At 38.1% G+C, this 21,919-nt stretch overlaps 2 protein-coding genes across 2 annotated transcripts in view; both read right to left on the bottom strand.

Annotated features, from left to right (window-relative positions):
* Window positions 1-21,246, bottom strand: part of LOC109147853 — a 34,242-nt gene extending 12,996 nt beyond the window's left edge. The window contains exons 1-2 of the mRNA XM_019295511.1: window positions 21,005-21,246; window positions 4,436-4,911 (exon numbers count right to left, since the gene is read on the bottom strand). Coding sequence (XP_019151056.1) covers window positions 4,436-4,911; window positions 21,005-21,055 — 527 coding nt within the window. The 5' untranslated portion in view covers window positions 21,056-21,246. The remainder of the gene's footprint in view (window positions 1-4,435; window positions 4,912-21,004) is intronic.
* LOC109147787 (disease resistance protein TAO1-like) lies at window positions 812-4,498 on the bottom strand. The gene is made up of 5 exons (XM_019295445.1): window positions 4,480-4,498; window positions 3,190-3,323; window positions 2,745-3,014; window positions 1,646-2,599; window positions 812-1,550 (listed from the first exon to the last, which is right to left on the bottom strand). Exons 2-5 carry the CDS (start codon window positions 3,310-3,312, stop codon window positions 996-998), a joined length of 1,902 nt encoding a protein of 633 aa, XP_019150990.1. The 5' UTR covers window positions 3,313-3,323; window positions 4,480-4,498; the 3' UTR covers window positions 812-995.
* Window positions 21,247-21,919: the final 673 nt, after the last annotated feature.

The following is a 21,919-nucleotide window of genomic DNA, read 5'->3' as shown; positions in this document are numbered from 1 at the left end:
AAACTCAAGAAAACATCATATGACCAGCGAGGAAGTGAAGAAGATGTTGCGGTGTCAGCCATGGGTGAGATGAAGAAGCTGATGAGGCAAGTTGGTTGGTTACTAGTGGTTTTCTGCAGAACTGGGCTTTCATGCTCTTTGTAAAGTTGCCATTTTTTTGTAACGCAGCGGAGAATTCAAAGAAAAACACCCATTCACTGATTCTTTCCAATGGGGTGCTGCACAATGGTTGAAATTTTGTCTGATTGTGGAATTTGGATGGAAGGAAGCTTAAACAATTATTAACTCCCATAAAGTCAATTCATACATCATCGTAAGAAATTTCTTATTAATAAAAAAATCCATGCAATGATTAGCTAGCCACCCAAACAAAGACTTTTTCAAAACCTTCAAAATGCAAAAACTGGGTTCATTAGAATTTTTATTGGGTTCAGAAATACCATCTTTGTAGTTTGTTCAATCCAACTCCAAGCTTAAAACAGCGAAAAAGCTCCAAATTGAAAATCCACTCTCTTTGCATCGCCTTGGCAAACTACTGTGCTCTGTATCAATGTCTGAATCAGGGATAGCTTCAGTTGAGATGACATGAACAAAGTATCAGTTGAGATGAAGAAGTCCGGTTGCTTACCAGTAATTATCCGGCAGTTGGGCGATTGTTGAAAAGAATCAAACTTTAGCAGTTTTCACGCGATGAGTACCATCCCAGGTTGCTTACAAATGGATATCGAGAGAGTGATAACAAGTAATCAGAATGGAACGAATGCTCCACTCATTCGGTCACCCTTTTTAGGGCAAATTGGGTTAGATCGAAAGAAATGAAAGTGTTGGTTTAACTCAAGTATAAAATTATTCATGTACAAGCATTTATAGAGCAAACCTGATGGCACAACATTACCATACAAAACAATGTGCACAAGCCAACAAGACTATATATAGAAGAGATTAAAACTGCTGCACAAGCCTTAAAACAGTTAATCAATTGAGCTAATTATGTGTCAGTCAGAAAAACCAAGACATCGAAATAAAGGGTGCAGACATACAGCATCCCAAATGCAAGTCCCTTCATTCTGCTGCTCTCTTTCCATGCCTGTAATTTCATCGTCAGTAGATTGAGGGTGGAATTTTATCACCACATTTGGGTTCATAGGAATGAAGTATACCTCACCCTCTTCTTCATATACTATACATGTTTGAAGAATGCTTCTATCTTTCCATTTTTCCTCAGACGATGAATGCAACTCTATAAGCTCCTCTACTTCTTCGAATTTATTGGGTTCTGTAAAAAGATTATATACTGTGCATCGAACCTCCATATCATCATCTGGATATATCAACTCTGTTCCAATCATTTTGTAATCCAAAAATTGCTGCCGAAAGAAACATAAAATCTCCACAACAATAAATATCCCTTTTTTCTTCAAAAACAATGCCAAACTGTAATTCGATGAACATCCAGCTACTTCATTATTGCTGCACAAGTATTTTGAAACCATGTCTTTTGAAACACTCATTTTAAGCCATTCACGACAGTTCGAGTTTTGCAAAAGTGCCTGCGTATATTAAAAATGACAAACATTACCAGCTGCAATAAGAAAACATTAGAGGCAGTTTCAGAGAGAGAGAGAGAGAGAGAGAGATCACTAACCTTACACAAGTTCACAAACCAAGATTTACTGCTCAGAGTGCTACAATTTCTAATGTCAATTTCTCTTAACTCAACGAGATTCTCAAGGCCTTGAAGCTCAATCAAATTGCTGCAGTTATAAAAATACAAATAATGTAGCCCTATTAAGCCAGATAGGTCTTGTATGTCTTCCAGCAAGGGGCAATCATCTAACAAGAGATCCTTTAAGCTAGGTGGAAGATCTCGTACGCTTTCTAGCAAGGGACAATTTACTGCAAAGAGATTCTCCAGGCAAGGTGGAAGATCTTTAATCACTTGAAGGTTCAGACAGTTGTCCAAGCGGAGTACTTGTAGCTGGGCAAGATGACAAAGGTTTAAGGGCAAGGAATGGAAACAACTATACCTTAGATCTAAATCTTTCAATAAGGATAAATTCCCATGACCAGTTTGAAGATCTAAATTTGCCAATAAGGATAAATGCTGCAAAGATTGGTAAGGAGCCCTTAGAGTTTCCAAGGAACATAAATTAGCACATGAAGATGTCAAATGCCCAATAGGTTTCACACTCCTATACCCTTCCAACAATGGTGGTAGTAGCAGAGTTTTGAGATATCTCAAAGATCTGCAAGAAAAAGGTAGATGTGACACCGAAGTATCAATTGCATTAAGCAGACCTAATTGCTCCAATTTTCCCAAGTTAGCAGGCAATTCTTTTATCTTGTAGCATCCTCGCAGATTAAGATCCTGAAGAGATTTCAACTTACAAATGCTATTAGGAAGCGCCCTGAGATTCTTGCAAGCACCCAAATCTAACTGGACAAGGTTTTTTAAATCCTCAATTGATTGTGGCAATTCAACCAACTTTGAACAACCCCACAGGGAGGGTTTCTTTAGACTATGTGCTCCACCAAAGTTGGGAGCTCTTTTAAGTTTCTTGCAAAGAGCAAGCACTAAGACCTCCAAGCATGTAAAACGCTGTTGAAATCAAAATATAAAAAGCAGAGGTCAGCTTTTCCTTATCTTTTAGTGTAATTAAATTGTGATACCTTCTGTTTTTTTTTTTTTTTTTTTTTAAAAAAAAAAAGGTAATGTCAAAAGAAATAACATATAAATTTCAAACCTGCAAATTAGGTTGGAATTCCTCGATATTGTCTCCTTGTATTTCTAAAATAACAAGTTTTCCCAAGCAAAGATCAGAGGATATGCATCTCAAAGGGCAATTTTTCCAATAAAGCAACCTGAGTTCATTGGACAAGTATTTTAAAGATCCCCTAACATTCATGGACAAGATTTTGAGTAATCTTAATCTGGTCATTTTAGAGAATACCTTAGTATTCAAATTCACATTCTTTTGCAAATATATGATCATTGTTTCAATTGCTTCGGTACCCTGACATATAAAATAATTTCACATCATTAATACATTACTAAATGACACAAATATAATGTAAATGTCCAGGTCAAGTAATATGTCCCTAATTTGGAAATATAAATAACAAATAAATAATTGAAAAACTATAAAATGTAATTAACTAAAAAAACAACAACTAGAAACAAGCATTTACCTTGTCACCCTTGAGAACATCAAAGACATCATCAGCTAAAGTCAATCTGCTTCTTTTTTCAGGCTGTGTAGGCACTTCTTTGCGAACAACTTCTCTTCCCATATCTCGGACTAAGTCATGCATAGAGAGATCTTCTGCTAAAAAGCACATATCAATTAAAGTTCTAATTCCACTTTGAGCATAGAAATTACAACGATTCAACACCATAATAATGTATTCTTTATAGAATCCACCTATAAAAAAGCATGCAATATCTAAGAAGATTCTTTGAGTATCATCGTCAAGTGCATCATAACTAATTTTGAGAATCTTCAAAATATCATTATGAGGAATCCTTCTTAACTTCTCAAAGTCATTGCTCCATTCTTGAACGGACGATCTTGCTCGAAAATGTGAGCCTAGAACAGTAAGTGCCAAAGGAAGTCCACCAGCATAACTTACTATCATGTTTGATAGTTTTATAAAATGCTCCAAAGGATTTGGGTTCTTAAAAGCATGCCAACTAAAGAGTTGCAAAGATTCCTCGTGACTTAACATTGCAACATTATACTTCTCACAATCTTTTCTGAGGCCATTCAGTAAATTGACATTTCTAGTGGTAATAATAATTGCACTGCCAGAACCAAACCAATTTCGGTCCCCGACTAATGAGTCTAATTGAGTCTCATGGTCTACATCATCAACAACAATGAGAACCTTTTTTGATCCAAGTCTTTCTTTGATCAAACTAATTCCTTCATCAACATGATCAACTTTCAACCTCTTTCTATTGAGAATTTTACAAAGAAGTTGCTCTTGTAATCTTTTTAAACATACATGACCTTCATTTACATATTCTTTTCCAACATCTCCAAGAAAGCAACTACCATCAAATGTTCTATAGATTTGGTTAAATACGGCTTTTGCTAGGGTTGTTTTTCCTACCCCACCCAGGCCATAAATCCCAATCATACCAACATCATCATTTGCTTCACTTTGCAAGAAAGAAAGTATGTTTCTAATACGAGCATGAATTCCAACAGGATATTTGGCAACATTCAAGTATGTACGGTTCACCACTTGTATAACATTTTCTACAATTTTATAGATAAATTTTGATTCATACCTGTAAATTAAAGCAAATTATTAGCCAAAGAATTGTATGCACATGAGAGGAATAAATGACAAAGAAAACAAGAAAAGACTAACAAAAAGTATGTAGTAAAATTATTATTATTTTTAATGAAAATGGAGTAATTAGAGGTACCCGTCAGCATAGTTCTGTAAGTTCCACCCAGAAAAATCCGCAACCTTAGTGAGAGCTGTTTTCCATTGGCTAACTTTTTCGGGCTTGAATCGTTGTTGATGTTGAGAGAATGCATCAGCAAAGCCACCTGTTTGTTTTCGGACCTCAGAAGGATCAACATCATAAAATATGGGAAAAACTACCTGATTTCCCTTTTCTTTACACTCCACTATCTTTGCAACCTCCTCAAGACACCACCGGGAAGAGGCAAAAGTTTTGGAAAACACGATAATGGAAATCTTTGATTCTGGAATAGCTTTGATGAGGTCAGTAGAGATGTCTTCTCCTTTACGGAGCTCTTCTGCATCTCTGAAAGTGTGAACTCCAGCTCGGCACAACGCCGCATAGAGATGATCTGTAAAAGACTTTCGTGTGTCTTCACCTCTAAAGCTCAAAAAGACATCATAGTAGTGCCTGCGCGGAAGTGAAGAGGAAGACGAGGGAAGGAGCAGTTGATTAGTTTCAGAAGTGGATTCCATGATGGTGGTGGTGGAAACATCTGAATTGAAGGTTAAGAAAAGGAAGGAAGGAAGCAGAGGTTGCTTAATTTAGGGTTACTACATACTGGCATACTGCGTCTCTTGGAGATATATACATCTTCATATCTTGTGTAAGAAATGGAAATTGGTATGAAGTTTCTCGGATAAACAGCAGCAGCTAAGTGTCCGGTGAATGTAAATTGCTCTGAAGTAAATAATTTAATAGGAAAAATGATCAAATAAGTCATTTAACTACATACAACAATTATGGAAGGATTCAATTTCTGTTGAGATTTTATACACACATCCTCAGTTTATCTCGTTTCAGGTTATCGAGAATGGGTCATCACCCTGGCTTATGTCTGCGGTATATGGAAGTCCCAACCCGGCCTTAAGAAGGAGGCTGTTCATGGATTTGTCAGGTCAATACTTTGTGCCCCACGGACCGTGGCTTGCTGTTGGGGACTTCAATTCCGTCACCGAGCAAAATGAAGTTAGCAACCCGGACTCTTTCTCCTACTCCAGATGTACAGCTTTCAATAACTGGATTTACAGGGAAGGCTTGGTAGATCTTGGCTACTCAGGCTCGACCTTTACTTGGATGAGAGGAGCAGACACTTCTTCTTTCAAAGGAGCTCGCTTGGACCGTGCCTTAAGTAACGACGAATGGAGACTTCGATTCCCTGATGCTATTGTTTCCCACCTCCCCATGATCGGATCGGATCACTCACCGCTACTTATTTCCACATCCGAACTTGCCCACCAGGCTGCCATCAACAGATTTAAGTTCAATATGGCATGGACAACGCATAGCACCTTCCAGGCCTGTGTACAATCAACTTGGAAAGATGATTTAGAAATCAACACAAACTTAGCAGCGATGGCCCAGGTCCTTACTATATGGAATAGATCCACTTTCGGCAATGTATTCCGGAGGAAGCAACAATTGTTAGCAAGGTTAGATGGTATACAACGAAGACTTTCATCATCATCAAGGTCCGATCTTATCAGATTGAATCGTAGACTACGCAAGGAGCTCGAAGAAACTCTTTACCAAGAAGAACTATTGTGGTTCCAAAAGTCAAGGGAGGAGTGGATCAAATCTGGGGATCGGAACACTCGATTCTACCAATTGGCAACCTCAATCCAGAAAAACCAATCCAAAATAGTCTGTTTAAAGGAGGAGGATGGTACAATATTATCTGACTTGAATCTTATCAGGAATCACGTCCGGGATTACTTCATGAATTTATTCACTGCTAATAACAGAGCCATCACCCACGAGTTACAACATGGTTTCTTCCCACCCCTTACTTCTGAGGATTGGAATCCAGTATATGCCCTCATCACCTTGGATGAAATCAAAGCAGCTTTGTTTGAGATGGCACCTTGTAAGGCACCGGGTCCCGATGGATTCTCAGCTGGCTTCTATCAAAAGGCTTGGATTACTGTTGGCAAGTCTCTCCATCAGTTTGTTAGGAAGTTTTTTGAAACTGGTTCCCTTCCTCCCGGTTGCAACGACACATTTATTTCTCTTATCCCGAAGGTTCATAAACCGGAAAACATAAAACAGTTCCGACCCATTGGGCTTTGTAATGTGGTCTACAAACTGATCACCAAGATTATGTCGGAACGCCTCAAAGCTGTCTCTAAGAAACTCGTAGGTCCCCAACAATCAAGTTTTATACAGGGCCGGCAGATCACAGATAACACGCTAGCATATCAGGAATTGCTGCACTCCTTAGCCAACAAAAAAGGAAGATCGGGATGGATGGTTCTCAAAGTTGATCTCGAGAAGGCTTATGACAAGCTCTCTTGGGACTTTATAAAAGACACCCTGCTAGATATTGGACTAAATCAGACATGGGTCAGGAACATTTTGCACTGCGTCTCAACGTCACGACTAGCGGTTTTTTGGAACGGTCACCAAACTGATTGGTTTTCCCCGGGAAGGGGAATTAGACAGGGAGATCCAATTTCCCCTCTTTTATTTGTTTTATGTATTGAGCGTTTAAGCCATTTAATTGTAAACTCTGCCAATTGTGGTCAATGGAAAGGTGTGAAGATATCTCATGATGCTCCTAATATGACACATCTATTTTTTGCAGATGACTTAGTACTTTTCGGGGAGGCTACCATCAATCAGGCGCTGGAGATGAAGAGATGCTTAGATTCCTTCTGTTCGAGTTCTGGCCAGAGCATCAGTTTGCACAAATCCTCTTTGTTCTTCTCAAAGAACACAGATCCTATAATTCAGCAAAGCATAGAAGCATCCCTGGGCATTCCTAAAGTCTTGGACCTAGGCAGACACTTGGGCCTGCCTTCAATTCATGGCAGGATAAATAAGGAATCCTTCAGTAGCATGCTTGACAGAATTCAATCAAGACTCACAGGTTGGAAATCCAAGTCTCTCTCGCTTGCCGGTCGTCATATATTGGCCCAATCAGTCCTATCGGCCATCCCATATTATACTATGCAGTTGACTCTACTACCAGCAGGAGTGATCGAGGCCATCGAGAAGCGCATCCGAGGCTTCATTTGGGGCAACAAGGAAGGAGAAAAAAGATGTCATTTGATTAAATGGGATGTGGTGACCAACAGCAAAACCAATGGTGGTTTGGGTATTAAAAGCCTCAAGTATATGAACCTAGCTTTTCTTGCCAAGCTTGCGTGGAGATTATTTAAAGAGGAAGATTGCCTTTGGGTAAAAATCCTAAGAGCCAAATACAAAGTCGTTCCTGCTGATTTTTCCACTTGGCAACCAAGACGCAGCAGTTCCAATATTTGGAAAGGGATTCTCAAAGCTCTACCAATCCTGCAAGGTGGAATTAAATGGCATGTAGGCAATGGCAGGACCATTCGCTTTTGGTTAGACGTATGGATGGAAGAATTCCCTCTACTTGGTGCTGTTTCTGAACAGATTGCCCCCTCTATCCTAAACAATTCTGTGGCGAATTATTGGAATCCGGGTGAGGGCTGGAAATGGGACTTGTTGGACTGCCTTCTCCCAGCCAATATATTGAGTAGACTTGCCACCATTGTTCTCATTGAAGATCCGCACGTCAACGATAAATCTGTTTGGAGCAAAGAGGCAAATGGACAGTTTTCGATAAGCACAGCATATGAGTCTGCAATGGCCACTCCGGAGTCAGTTGATGCGGCTAAATGGAATAATATTTGGAAACTTAAAGTTCCAAATCGTATATGCACATTTCTTTGGTTGCTAAGACATGATAGAATTATGTCAAACCGGAATCGCAAAAAACGAGGCTTCACGAACGATGAAAACTGCTGGTACTGTAGATCTGTTGTTGAGGATGCTGATCATATACTAAGGTTTTGCCCAGTTGCGGAGGAAGTATGGAAAGCCACGTTGCCCCAGCTGCATGATAGTCTGCGACACCTCCCCCTTGTTGAATGGCTTGATGAAGGCTTGAGGACCAAGGGCCTTGGAAGAAGGCCATGCAGCGATAACCACACTTTTGCAATTATTCTATGGTGGTTGTGGAAATGGCGTAATGAAGCCATTTTCAAAGCTTCGTCTTTACCTCTGAAATCAAAAGTCTTGCTTATTACATCTCAATCAGAGGAAATCAATCGTGCGTTTGCAAGGTCGAAAGGGTCGCAACCCATGGATAATCTAGCATGGAAAATGCTCTGTTGGTCCAGACCCCCTGAGGGTACCCTTAAACTCAACGTTGATGGAGCTGTGGCCAACCACTCACACCTTGCAGGCTGTGGCGGCGTAATTAGGGACTCTTTGGGTGTTTGGAAGATGGGCTTTTTAGTGAAGCTTGGCGTTTGCTCCCCCTTTGAAGCTGAAGCATGGGCAATCCTCAAGGGAATCCAATTCGCCGCTGCCCAAGGAGTAAAAAGAATCCTCATTGAGACTGACTCAAAGGAAGCTGCCGATTTTCTCCACAGTTCTAGACCATCGGCAATGGCGGCACACAATGTCCTTTTGGCCTGTAGGCGGGAACTCCAGCATTTCGACTTCTGGCAGCTTACATCTATATTCAGGGAACAAAATTGCGTAGCAGACGCTCTGGCTAAAATGGCATTAAATCATGATTTCGGACTCCTCTCTCTGACCGACCCCCCGGATGAAATCAGCAACATCCTGGAAAATGATATGTTAGGCTATCCTTCTTGGAGAAATGTATATGTCTCGGTGTAAACCTTACTCGTGTTTGCTTGGGTCTCCCCCTTCTTAATGATAAAAAAAACTACATACAACAATGTAATTATCTTATTGAATTAAAAAAAATAATGCAATTAGGTCACTAAATAATTCAAAATGATATAATTAAGCCAAAAATGTCCTGTTGACCTGTTAGTTTGTTAATGTGGAGATTATCATATTAAAATAATTATTTTTTATTTTATTTAAATAATTTTAAATAACAAATTAAAAAAAAAAAAAGGATCTCAATTTCGTCTCTAGCCTGAAGACAAAGAGGTCCCTTCGCTGCAGAAGAAGAACTTCTTTGTCTACGGCCAGGGATGAAAGGATATCTTGTAAAGATAAATAAGTGTTTCAAGAAACAAGTTGTCTTGAAATCACATTAATTACTCAAAGAGGAATTTTTAATAAGGCATCCAATGTCATAACAAGACAAATGCAATTATTTATGCACAACTCTCGAGTAACTGCAGCGCAATTCAGGCGCTATATGTTTGGTGAAGTAGTTACGACCCTCGATTAGACCGTGCCGCTCGCTTGCTTCTGACAACCTCTGGTTTGCCTTGACGACCTCTGGTCTACCTTGACCACCTAGGGATCGGCCTTGACCGAGTCAGTCCGCCTCTTCCAGGATCATTTTTCCGCTTCCCTTTAGATCAATTTGCTTCTGCCCGATTCCATTCTAAATATATCCATCAATGATGTTGGCATAACCTAACAAATTGATTGGGAATTAGTACATATAGGAAGTTTCGTGGTGAATGCTAGAAAAAGGTGGAATATGAAAATACTTGATGGACTCTTATTTTATACTCCCAACTTGTATTCTCTCTCACATGTTCTTGATATAGACATTTTTCTGTGGACTCACATGATAAAAATAACCAATCCTTGTTTATCATCTTTAGAAGTAAAAGTAAGAAAGAGAATTTGAGAGTATGTATAGTAGAACTCGGTGAAATATTACATTGAACTATTCTTAACTTGATAGAAAAGCCATGCATGGAGTTAAAGGTCAGCATGACTCGAAAAACGAGAAACCCAAACTCTATAGCAAAATGGGTATCCGAGTTTGAGATCTCAATTTGATATAGAAACCCAAGTTGAACGGATTCGAATTACCAGTCTAAACCATTAAATCAATATTAAATTTTTTTTTTAAAAAAAAAAAAAAACAAAGGAGAATATGCAACGCTTGGCGAGTGTAGTCCTGGCGGAGGACCGCAGCTCGGACAGGGTCGGATGGACCTTTGAAGATGATGGACGTTTTTCAATCCGAAAAGCGTATAAGATGATTGTGAACACGACTGAGACGAATATGGAAGGGTATTGGCGCAACATGTGGCGAATACGAGTCCCGGCCAAGATCACCATTTGTTTGGTTGGTGCGCATGGGCGCATCCTCACCAACGCCGAACGAGTTAGGCGTCATCTAACTACTGACAAGTTTTGTTTTCGTTGTGCAGGTCAGGTAGAAGACTTAGATAACCTCTTTCGCTTCTGCCTGGCAGCGACAAGTGTCCGGGAAACCGCTTTGCACTGGCGCACCCTTAACAGGCTTCAATCACTCAGCTGGAGCGATTGGTTGGAGACGAATCTAAAAGGCGAATTGAGCCGAGGTTTTCCGGCTGACTGGCCAGAACGTTGGCGGAATGCTGAGATCTTCAAGTCGCAATCGCTGGACGTGAGGCAGAAGTCAGTTTGGCTTGAGCGGTGTGATAGTGAGACTAAAGCCGCTTTTGCCAAGCGGGTGAGTCCGATCAGGGGCATGCTACTCGCATTGATGACCAGGTGGGATGGACGAAGCCGGACGTCGGGTGGCTAAAGCTTAATACCGATGGATGCAGTAAGGCAAACGGCATGGCTGGCTGCGGCGGGCTTCTCAGAGACTCAGATGGAACATGGTGCCGAGGTTTCTCTTCAAACCTTGGGCGTTGTAAGGCCTTTGACGCAGAAGCTTGGAGAGTTTGGCTATGCCTTTGCATGGCAGCCGAGTACGGGGTGACAAAGCTGATCGTTGAATGTGACTCTAAGAGACTTGTGGAAATCCTTTGCCAAACGAACACGAACCACCCCATCACCTCTAATCTTATCGGACGCTGTTGGCAAGAGTCAAAGAAAATCCCGGAGGTGGTTTTCAAACACACGCTTAGAGATGGAAATGTGGTGGCGGATAAATTGGCTACGGCAGCATTAAATCACCAACTAGGTGTGCGGGTCATCTTCGACGTTCCAAGGGAGTTATGCGATGCTGTTTGCCTCGACAAGCTCGGAGTTAACGTGACGCGACAGGTCCCCAGCGCTTTGTCTGGAAATTGAGTGTTTTGTGTTTTCTTGGGGTGTCCCCCCTCTCTCCTAAAGAAAAAAAAAAAAAATAGAGATTAGACATTATTTCACCCCTATGAATATCAACTGAGGTGCCGGGCAACAATTCTTATTTCAAACCTAAATAAATTGTCTCATTTGATTATATATATATATATATATATATATATATATATATATATATATGACAAAAAGAATAGAAAAAAATATGGTCCAAAGACATTATGACTTTCAAACATATATTGAATTTAATTCATAAATGAAGTGATATTTTTTTTTTATATATAGATAAGAGTATTTTGTATTATTCATTAAATATTCTTTTAAATATTTAATATCACATTGGTGTATCAATAGGTACAAGTACAAATGAGTTCTATCATGTATCATTCATCTTAATTTTTCAAATTTTAATCTTACATTAAAAAAAATTAGGGTGAATCAACGATTTGGTCCCTCACTTATTCGCGACTTGTCAATGTTGTCCCTGAATCACGTATTCATCGATTTAGTCCCCGAAAATAATTGTTTTTCGTCAAATCAGTCCCTATGGCCGTATTCCGTCAAGTCTCAGGCAAGAGCTCCGATTTTTCCTGGGCATTTTGGTCTTTTCACGCCTTCTTCTTCATTAACTCTGACCAAACTTCGCCGGAGAAGCTCAAGCTCGTCGGAGGGAGCTCCATCTCTTCCGCTGACGTCAGCTGCACCTCCGATGGCTTGCCTAATTAACACCTATGGTGTTATGAATCAAATCCAATGGTAAACAAGGAGAATTCTTCCATTCCTTATCATGCAATTTGAGAATCTCAGCAAACAACCCTTTTCTGCCGTATCTCTCCATCTTAGCTCTCTCTCTTGTTCCTCTCCTCCGACGGCGAGCGCCGGCGATCCCCCGGCAGATCGCGGCGACAGGCGGCGGCTAGCTCCGTCTCTCTTCTCTCTTGATAAAAGCTGAGCAACAACCAAACAAATCCCTATCTACCTCTCGTCTCTCCCTTCTTCTCTCGGCTAACTCACGTACGGCTTCAACAACATCCGACGGCGAGACAAGGTCCATGGACCTACATCTCCCCTCCCTCTTTCTGGTGGAATCACGAAGAGGTGGAAACAGCAGATCGGAGCAGCGACCTCCGCCCCTCTTTCTTTTCCAGCGAAGCAAATAGATCGGCGGCGGCGTGGCAAGCTTAGCTTCGTTTTTCCGGCGACCCTTGCTCAAGAGATGGCGGCGGCGACCTCCCCTTTTCCCGGCGAGGCAGAGACGGCAGTGGTGGGTCCCTGGCAGTTGATCCCTCCCGGCGAAGCAGCAAACCGGCACCACGACTGGATGACTCGCCGGAGAGTGACGTTTGGGATCAACAACTCATCATCGGAGGTGAAGCTGACATCGGCGACAATGGAATGAAGAAGAAGGCGTGAAAAGACCAAAATGCCCAGGGCAAATCGGAGCTCTCGCATGAGACTTGACGGAATACGGCCATAGGGACTGATTTGACGAAAAACAATTATTTTCGGGAACTAAATCGATGAATACGTGATTCAGGGGCAACATTGACAAGTCGCGAATAAGTGAGGGACCAAATCGTTGATTCACCCAAAAAATTAACAAATATTTTAATATCCTACAAATTAAAATATAGATATATCATATTTTTTAAAAATTTGAATCACTATTATTAGGTCAGATTAATATAATAAACAACATTAGAAAATAATGTCCTTTAACTATACATGAGCTAAATCACATATATCACATATACAACTAAAACTATAAAGATGAAAATAATATAATTATAATCACATACTACCAAAAAAAAAAATGATTAACTAACCACTGAAAGTCAAAGTAGCAATGTCTGCGTGCGTAAACCTGTGAAGGTTTGGGTTTTGTAAAAATGTCTGCGTGCGTATATATATTAAGAAAGAAATTAATTAATAAATGCATGATAGCCAAACACAGGAAAGTAAAATATTTTCTGAAAAAATAACTCATTTTTCAGAAGTCATTTTCCTGCTTTTCAAACGGATCTTTAGGAAAAAATGCAATTTTAGTCTCTCTACTGTTCCTTATTAACGATTTTGTCCCTGCATCTTTTGCCCCTGTATGTTCCTCAATGTGCCCCTATAGTGTTTCATTCAATTAGTCCTTATACCTTTATTCTGTTCAATTGAGTCCATATACTTTAAAAAGTAGTAAAACTAAAGATAATGGTCCAAATCTCATTAGGAACATGGTTATAATTATTTATTTTGGACATACTAATTTAATATATTAGTGGTAAAAAAACTTTAATTTTAAATATTTATAAAGTAATATATGAGTAGGAACATAAATATCGTCAGCGTCATGTAACTGAAGGTAACGGTAATATTAACACCATTAATTATTGTCCTTAATGCTCCACTTTTAAAAGTACACATGGACTAAATTAAATAAAATAAAGGTATAAAAACTAAATTGAACAAAATATTATAATACATGAGCCTTGTAGATATTTTTATCGAAAAAATGCGTTCTCTATCTTACTCCTTTATTCTTAATCTCATTTTGAACCCGCACAAAAAATCAAGAAAAAACTATTGATGTAGATGCTGTGATGATGCATGACGGCCATAATATAACAAATTGATTGGGAATTGGTGATACGAATGAAGGAAGTTTCTTGGTGAATGACAGGTATTATATTTTAACTCATAATTGATATGTAAATGTATTAACTCATAGCTAATAGCTAGCAGGACACAAGATAACAGTTTGTGCACCGAACAATCTATATAGCTATCCTAGCATTACTTTGAGCAAGTAGCTAGCGAGGAATGAAATGACCGTTTGCACACATGGAACAATTTGGATTACCAACTACTTTAAGCAAGTAACCAGCTAGGCACGAGTTAACCGTTTGCACGCACGGGACAATATGGCTTATCAACACAACACTACTTTAAGCAAGTAGCCAACGAAGCACGAAATAACTGTTACTAATTTATTCTTGTGAAACTAATCCTAACAAAAATTATGGATGATTGGTTAAAAGTATAACTAATTAAAAAGAAAACAAAATAGCAGGTGGTTAAAAGTAATAGAGGAAGAATGAGATTCGTGAGATTCAAATATTTAATTAATCACCTGGTGTCGGATAGTTATGTTGTGCATCCGTATGCACCATGCATGGTGCATACGGATGCCAAAACGACGTCGTTTTATTAAAAAATACGCGTCTCCCCTTTAAAAAAAATTCAGGTTCGATTCCCAGCAACAACATTATATTGTTCATTCATTCTAGAATTATAGTTCATAGATTATGGAATTATAGTTCATTGATTATGGAATTATAGTTCATCGATTATGGAATTGTAGTTCATCGATTCTGAAATTTTAGTTTATAGATTATGGAATTTTAGTTCATTCATTCTGGAATTTTTAGTTCATAGATTAGATTATGGAATTATAGTTCATCGATTATGGAATTTTAGTTCATATGTTGTTGCTGGGAATCGAACCTGATTTTTTTTTTTAAGGGGAGACGCGCGTTTTATTAAAACGACGTCGTTTTTGCATCCGTATGCACCATGCATGGTGCATACGGATGCACAGCATAATTTGCCCCTGGTGTCAATCTTAAGAACAATATTTAATATGGGTTTAAATAAATGTGAGAATGCAAACAAGGGAAAGAATTAGTCCTGTAACTCCAATCTAAAACAATACAACTGAATATTCACGTACTTCCGTGATATAGACACCCAACAATGTAAGAACAAGCATTCAATAATGTAAACGTACCCCTAACTCATATCATCTCCCGATGTGCAATATTTAAGAGACAACTCCTTAACAAATATGTCATCTCCCAAGGTGCAATAGTCAAATGCAATTATGAGTGCTCTCAATTATACCCTAACCCCCGTTAAGACATAAAGATAACTATGGAACAAGTAACTATAACCGTACCATTAATTACAAGCATCAATAATATAAATAATCACAATTGCAACACAAGTTATAAACCCAAATATAAATATATTAAAGAATTAAAGAACTAGGCACGTAGGTTCATAAACACTTTTACCCAAGAATCTCTAAGATAACTTAGCCACTGATGACTAGAATAGAATTCATTGCAATCATAATAAAGAGTTTACAAGCAATCAAAGAAAGCAAAAGAATAAACCAAAGAAATACTCTCGAATCTTTCTAGCTTTCGATCTTCTTGCTTCCAAAGGCAACTTGTAGCTCTTGATTCTCTATTTTCTTGTCTCAAAAACGCGGCTTGATGATCTTAGGGTTTGAGGAAGGCGGACATTTATAGCGGGAGCTCAAATAATAGCAAATTAAGAAGAAGTTTCCGCAAATCAGCCCAAGACAACTGCTCGACGCGTCAAGTGTTGACTCGACACTCCAAGTCTTCACGTTGACTTCTCAAACCACTCTCTGGAAACTTTCGACGCGTCGATTCCTCGATGACCACTCGGACTCAGCCTGCTGGAACTTCTCGACGCGCCAAATCTTCTGTGATAGCACCATTTGGTCCATTTTGGCTCCAAACTTGTATTAGAACTTCCCTTGCTTTTGCAATTGATCTACAATTGTTCCAAAACAATAACAAACACCGTACAATATTCAAAACAAGTGTAAAACTATATCTAAATGAGAAAATAATGGAATATACATTTAAAGTATCAATTTAATAAATTTAAAATCACAAATAGATTCAACCTAACACGAAAAACATGTACAATTAAGCTCACATTATTAAGTCAATAGTCAGACCAACTGGGTTACCTGAGAAAGGTGAAGTTTGATTTGCCTAGAGAGTGCCCCTACCTAATTGCTAATTGTGTGTCACAAAAACCAACACATCCAAATACAACATCTCATATGCTACTGCTACTCCCTTTTTCATTCTGCTGCTCTCTACGTACTCTCACCATCTCTATATTCAGCTTCGAATTTCATCACCACCTTTGGGTTGATAGGAATGAAGTATACCCCACCATCATCATCTTCTTCATATATGCTATATATGTTTGAAGAAGGCTACATAATTTTACATTAAAAAATAAATAAATTTAACAAATATTTTAATTAATATCCTACAAATTAGAATATAGATATATCATATTTACTAAAAATTTCAATCACTATTATTAGGTCAGATTATTAATATAATAAACAACATTAGAAAATAATGTCCTTAACTATATACATGAGCTAAATCAGATATACGTGTAAAAAAAAAAATCAGATATACAACTAAAACTACAGGGATGAAAATAATATAATTATAATCACATATTACCCCAATAATAAAAAAAACAAATATCAGAAAACCACTGAAAGTCAAAATGGCAAGAGGTGATTGCCTACCACTGTTTCCCTTCTGCCCAAAATTGTGCCCCCACGCCCCAGCCGAATTGTGTGTCAGAGAAAGCGGCCAACACACCCACATAAAGGCTTCGAACTCCCTTCTTCTTCTTCTTCTTCATATCGCCTATGGCGCTGGTGCTCTGTTTCCATTTTTGAATCAGAGGTTGGAGAGCTAATTGTGACTGTTATATTAACCTTTGGATTTTGATGTATCTGGGTGTGTGTAGAATATTCAGAGAGGAATTTGATCAGCGTATGATGTATCTGGGTGTGTGTAGAATCTTCAGGGTGGAATTTGATCACCGTATTTGGATTCACAGGAAAGAAGTAAACCTCATCCTCTTCTTCATAAACTATACATGTTCCAATTCTCAAATTCTCTTCAGCTCCTAATTGCTCCAGCGCTGAATAAACCTCTACAACCACCTTTACTTCTTCCACTTTATTGGCTTCTATAAAATCATCATATACTCTCAACTCCAACACCGTATTCCTTTCTGTGGGATTTGTGCAGCTCACCTCCTCAAACTCCTCTGTGGTTTTGTATCTTAAATAACAATTACAATAAAACGAACATGAAATCCACACAGCTATAAGTATCCGTTTTTTCGAGGAAAACAATGGCAATGTGTAATTTGATGATGAACATCCAACAACTACTTCTGCCACCATGTCTTCTGAAACCGACATTCTAACCCCGTGAAAGTTTGGGTTTTGTAAAAACGCCTGTGTGCGTATATATATATTAAGAAAGAAATTAATTAATAAATGCATGAGAAGCATTAGATCAGAGATAGATCAGATCAGATCACTAACCTTGAACAACTTTGCACGACAAGAATTACTGGCTAGAGCGCTACATTGTAACATGTCGATTGAACGTAAATCAACAAAATTCTCCATGCCTTGAATTTCAATCAAATTACTGCAGTTATGAATATACAAATCCATTAAACTTGAGTAAGGCAGATCTTGAATCACTCGAAGGTTCTGGCAGTTATGCAAACTGAGACATTGTAGTTGAGAAAGATGAGAAAGGTTAAAGGGCAGGGTATCCAAGTAGCAATCACACAGATCTAAATATTTGAGCTTTTTGAAACTGCATCGAGGCTCAATAATCAAACCTTTGTAGATAGAAAGACACAACTCATGTAGCCCTGATACATCTTGTATATTCTCCAGCAAGGGACAATGTTGTGCAGAGAGCCTACGTAGGTTAGGTGGAAGATCTTTAATCAGTTGAAGGTTCTGACAATCGTTCAAACCTAAGTTTTCTAGCTGAGAAAGATGAGAAAGGTTAAAGGGAATGGTAGTGAAGTAACTATTGCTTAGGTCTAGAAATCTCAAGAATGATAGACTCCCCATTTGAACATCTAAATGTTGTATAGACTGGTAAGGAGCCTGTAGAGTTTCCAAGAGACATAAATTAGCATCTGAAGAAATATGTTCCACACTCCTATACTCATTGTTATAATTGGGCTGCCCTAGTGTCAGATAGTAGAGATATTTCAAAGATCCACAAGAAAAAGGTACATGTGACACTGAAGTCCATTTAGCATTAAGCACACATAGTTGCTCTAATTTTCCCAAGTTAGTAGGCAATTTTTTAATCTTGAAGCACATTTCCAAATTAAGACACTTAAGCGACTTCAAGTTACAAATACTATTGGGGAGCGCTCTAAGATTCTCGCAACTTCTCATATCTAACTCAACAAGGCTTTCCAAATCTCCAATTGATGGCGACAATTCAACCAATTTTGAGCAACTAGAGAAAGACAATGTCTTTAGATTGTGTGCTCCGGCAAAGTTTGGAGATCCTTTAAGTTGCTTGCAACCATCAAACCTTAAGATCTCCAAGCATCTAAAATGCTGTTAAATCAAAATATAAAAAGTTGTAGTAAGCTTTTTCTAATCATTTTGTCTAAATAAATTATGATAACTTTTTTAAAAAGATGTAATGTCAAAAAAAAAAAAAAAAAATCATCTAAACTTCAAACCTGCAATTTAGGTTTAAATTCCTTAATATTGCTGTTTGTTATTTTTAAAATAACAAGCTTCTTCAAGCAAAGATCAGACGATATGTGTCTCAATGGACAATTATTCCAAACAAGCAGCCTAAGCTCCTTGGATAAGTATTTTAATGGTCCATTGACATTCATGGATAAGATTCTGAGTAATCTTAACCTGCTCATTTTAGAGAATACTTTAGTATGCAAATGCACTTCCTTTGGCAAATCAATAATCATTGTTTCAATTGCTTCATTGCCCTAACAAATAAAAAAAAACATTCATAAGTGACACAAGTATAATCAAAATGTAAAACGTAAATTAATGGCAAATAAATTATTGAAGAAGTGCAAAATGTAATTACTAATTAAGTAAATGATTTGAAAAACTCACCTACCAAAATAATAGATTAATGCAAATCAAGTGTGTTTTAATTTACCTTGTTGTTCACGAGTACATCCAAAACTTCATCATACAAAAATAATCTACTTCTTTTCTCAAGTTGCATAGGAGATTCCTTGCGGACAATTTCTCTTCCCATATCTCGAACTAAATCATGCATAGAATAATAAGAATAATAATCTTTTCCCCTTAACAAGCATCTATCAATTAAAGTTGTAATTCCACTTTGAGCAAAGAAACCACAACCGTTCAATATCTGAACAATCTCTTCTTCCCGGATAATTCCACCCTCAAAAAAACAAGCAATATCAAGGAAGATTCTTTGAGTATCAACGTCAAGTGCATCATAACTAATTTTGAGAATATTCAAAATATCTTCATGAGGAATCTTTCTTAACTTCTCAAAGTCAGCTCTCCAGTGTTGAATTGATGATCTTGACCGAAAATGTGAGCCTAGAACAGTAAGTGCTAAAGGAAGTCCACGAGCATAACTTACTATCACGTTTGATAGTTCTGTAAAAGCCTCCAAAGGATTTGGGTCCTTAAAAGCATGCCAACAAAAGAGTTGCAAAGATTCCTTAGAACTTAACACATCAACATTGTACTTCTCACAATTTTTTCCGAGGCCGTTCAACAAATTAACATTTCTAGTTGTAATGAGAATTGTACTACCTGAGCCAAACCAATCTCGCTCTCCAACTAATGCCTCTATTTGACTCTCATGGTCTACATCATCAACAACAATGAGAACCCTTTTCGATCCAAGTCTTAATTTGATCAAACTAATTCCTTCATCAACATGGTTAACTTCAAATCTCGTTGTTTTGAGGGTTTTACAAAGAAGCTGCTCTTGCAAACATTTTAAGCCTACAATCTTTCCCTTTGAACATTCTGATCTAACATCAAGAAAGCAACTACCTTCAAATGTTTCAGAAATTTGGTTAAATATGGCCTTTGCTAAGGTTGTTTTTCCTACCCCGCCCATGCCATAAATCCCTATTATACCAACATCCCCATTTGATTTACTTTGTAATAAAGAAAGTATTTTTCTAACACGAGTATCAATTCCAACAGGATATTTTGCAACATCAAAAAATGTCCGGTTCACCACTTGTAGAACATTTTCTACAATTTTGTCAATAAATTTTGATTCATACCTGCAAATTTTTGTCGAGTAAATTACTGACTGGTGAATTGTTTTATATAAGGGGAATAATGGAAGAAGACAAGCAACCAGAAAATACTAACAGACAGTATTTAATAATTTAGTTTTTTAAATAAAAGGGAGAAATAAGATACCCCTCAGCAGCATTCTGTAAATCCCAACCGGAAAAATTTGCAATCTTAGTCAGAGATGTTTTCCATTGACCAACTTTTTTGGTCCCAAATCGTTGTTGATGTTGAGCTAAGGCTTCACCAAACCCACCGGTTTGTTTGCGCACTTCAGAAGGATCAACATCATAGAATACGGGGAGAACTACCTGATTTTTCTTTTCTTTACATTCCACTATCTTCACAAGCTCCTCAAGACACCACCGGGAGGAGGCATAGGTTTTGGAGAACACAATAATGGAAATCTTTGATTGTTCAATAGCTTTGATGAGGTCAGTGGAGATGTCTTCTCCTTTACGGAGCTCTTCTGCATCTCTGAAAGTGTGAACTCCAACTCGGCACAACGTAGCAAAGAGGTGATCTGTAAAAGACTTTCGTGTGTCTTCACCTCTAAAGCTCAAAAAGACATCATAGTGCCAACAGCGGGGAAGTGAAGAGGAAGATGAGGGAAGTAGCAGCAGTTGATTAGTTTCAGAAGTGGATTCCATGATATGATGGTGGTGGAAAGTGGAAACACCTTAAGGTAAAGACACAACAAGCTAAGGAAGGTAGGAAGCTAAGGATGGGTGGAGATTAAAGCTTTACTTACGATTACTACTGCGTTTGTTGCTTTTAATTCATGTGGAGGCATTTATATATACATCTTCTGTAAGAAAAGGAAATTGGTATGTATTTTCTTGCATCCATCATTAATAAAGATGTATGGCTGAGCATTAAATAATAAAAAAATAATCTAATTGGTATATATTATTTTGTAGACTTTTGTGGGTGTTAGAGTGGTCCTTTTGGTTTGACAAAACGAAGCAATAATTGTAATTTGGAAGGGGAATGGAAATTTCGTTCTATAGATGTTGCTTGCGTTTTAGGTGATATTGGTAGGAGATAATTATGAAGATAGCATAGAGTCACCCCATGCATTTATTTTACCCCGAAAGTTGAGCTAGATGCCAACTCTCATAGTGCTCCGATCGAATAGTCAACATTATTGATAAAGTGGGTTTGTTAGGTTGTATTATTTTCATGAAAAATGATATATGAAATTTTATAGGGTAATTTTTTTTTTTTTTTTTTTTTTTTAACGTGTAGTGCAATAATTTGAGGAAGTAATAAGTACATACACCAACTCATACAACAAATCCTTGTTGTTAGATTAGTTTTAGAAGTGGATTTCATTCCATGACCCAAACACTTGCAGGTGGAGCGTTATGCCATGGAACCGTGTTCACCATTCATGGTGAACACGGTTCCAACGGTGTTAGTACACCGTTATCTTTTTTTTTTTTTAATTAATTGCGTGATTTTTCTTCTTCATTTTCACATTTTGCGGTTTCACTTTAATTTGAGGTGAACAA

Source organism: Ipomoea nil, unplaced genomic scaffold, assembly GCF_001879475.1.
Source record: "Ipomoea nil cultivar Tokyo-kokei standard unplaced genomic scaffold, Asagao_1.1 scaffold2036, whole genome shotgun sequence".
Lineage (NCBI taxonomy): Eukaryota > Viridiplantae > Streptophyta > Magnoliopsida > Solanales > Convolvulaceae > Ipomoea > Ipomoea nil.
Note: the sequence above shows the minus strand (reverse complement) of the source record. Positions and strands in the feature narration are given on the sequence as shown.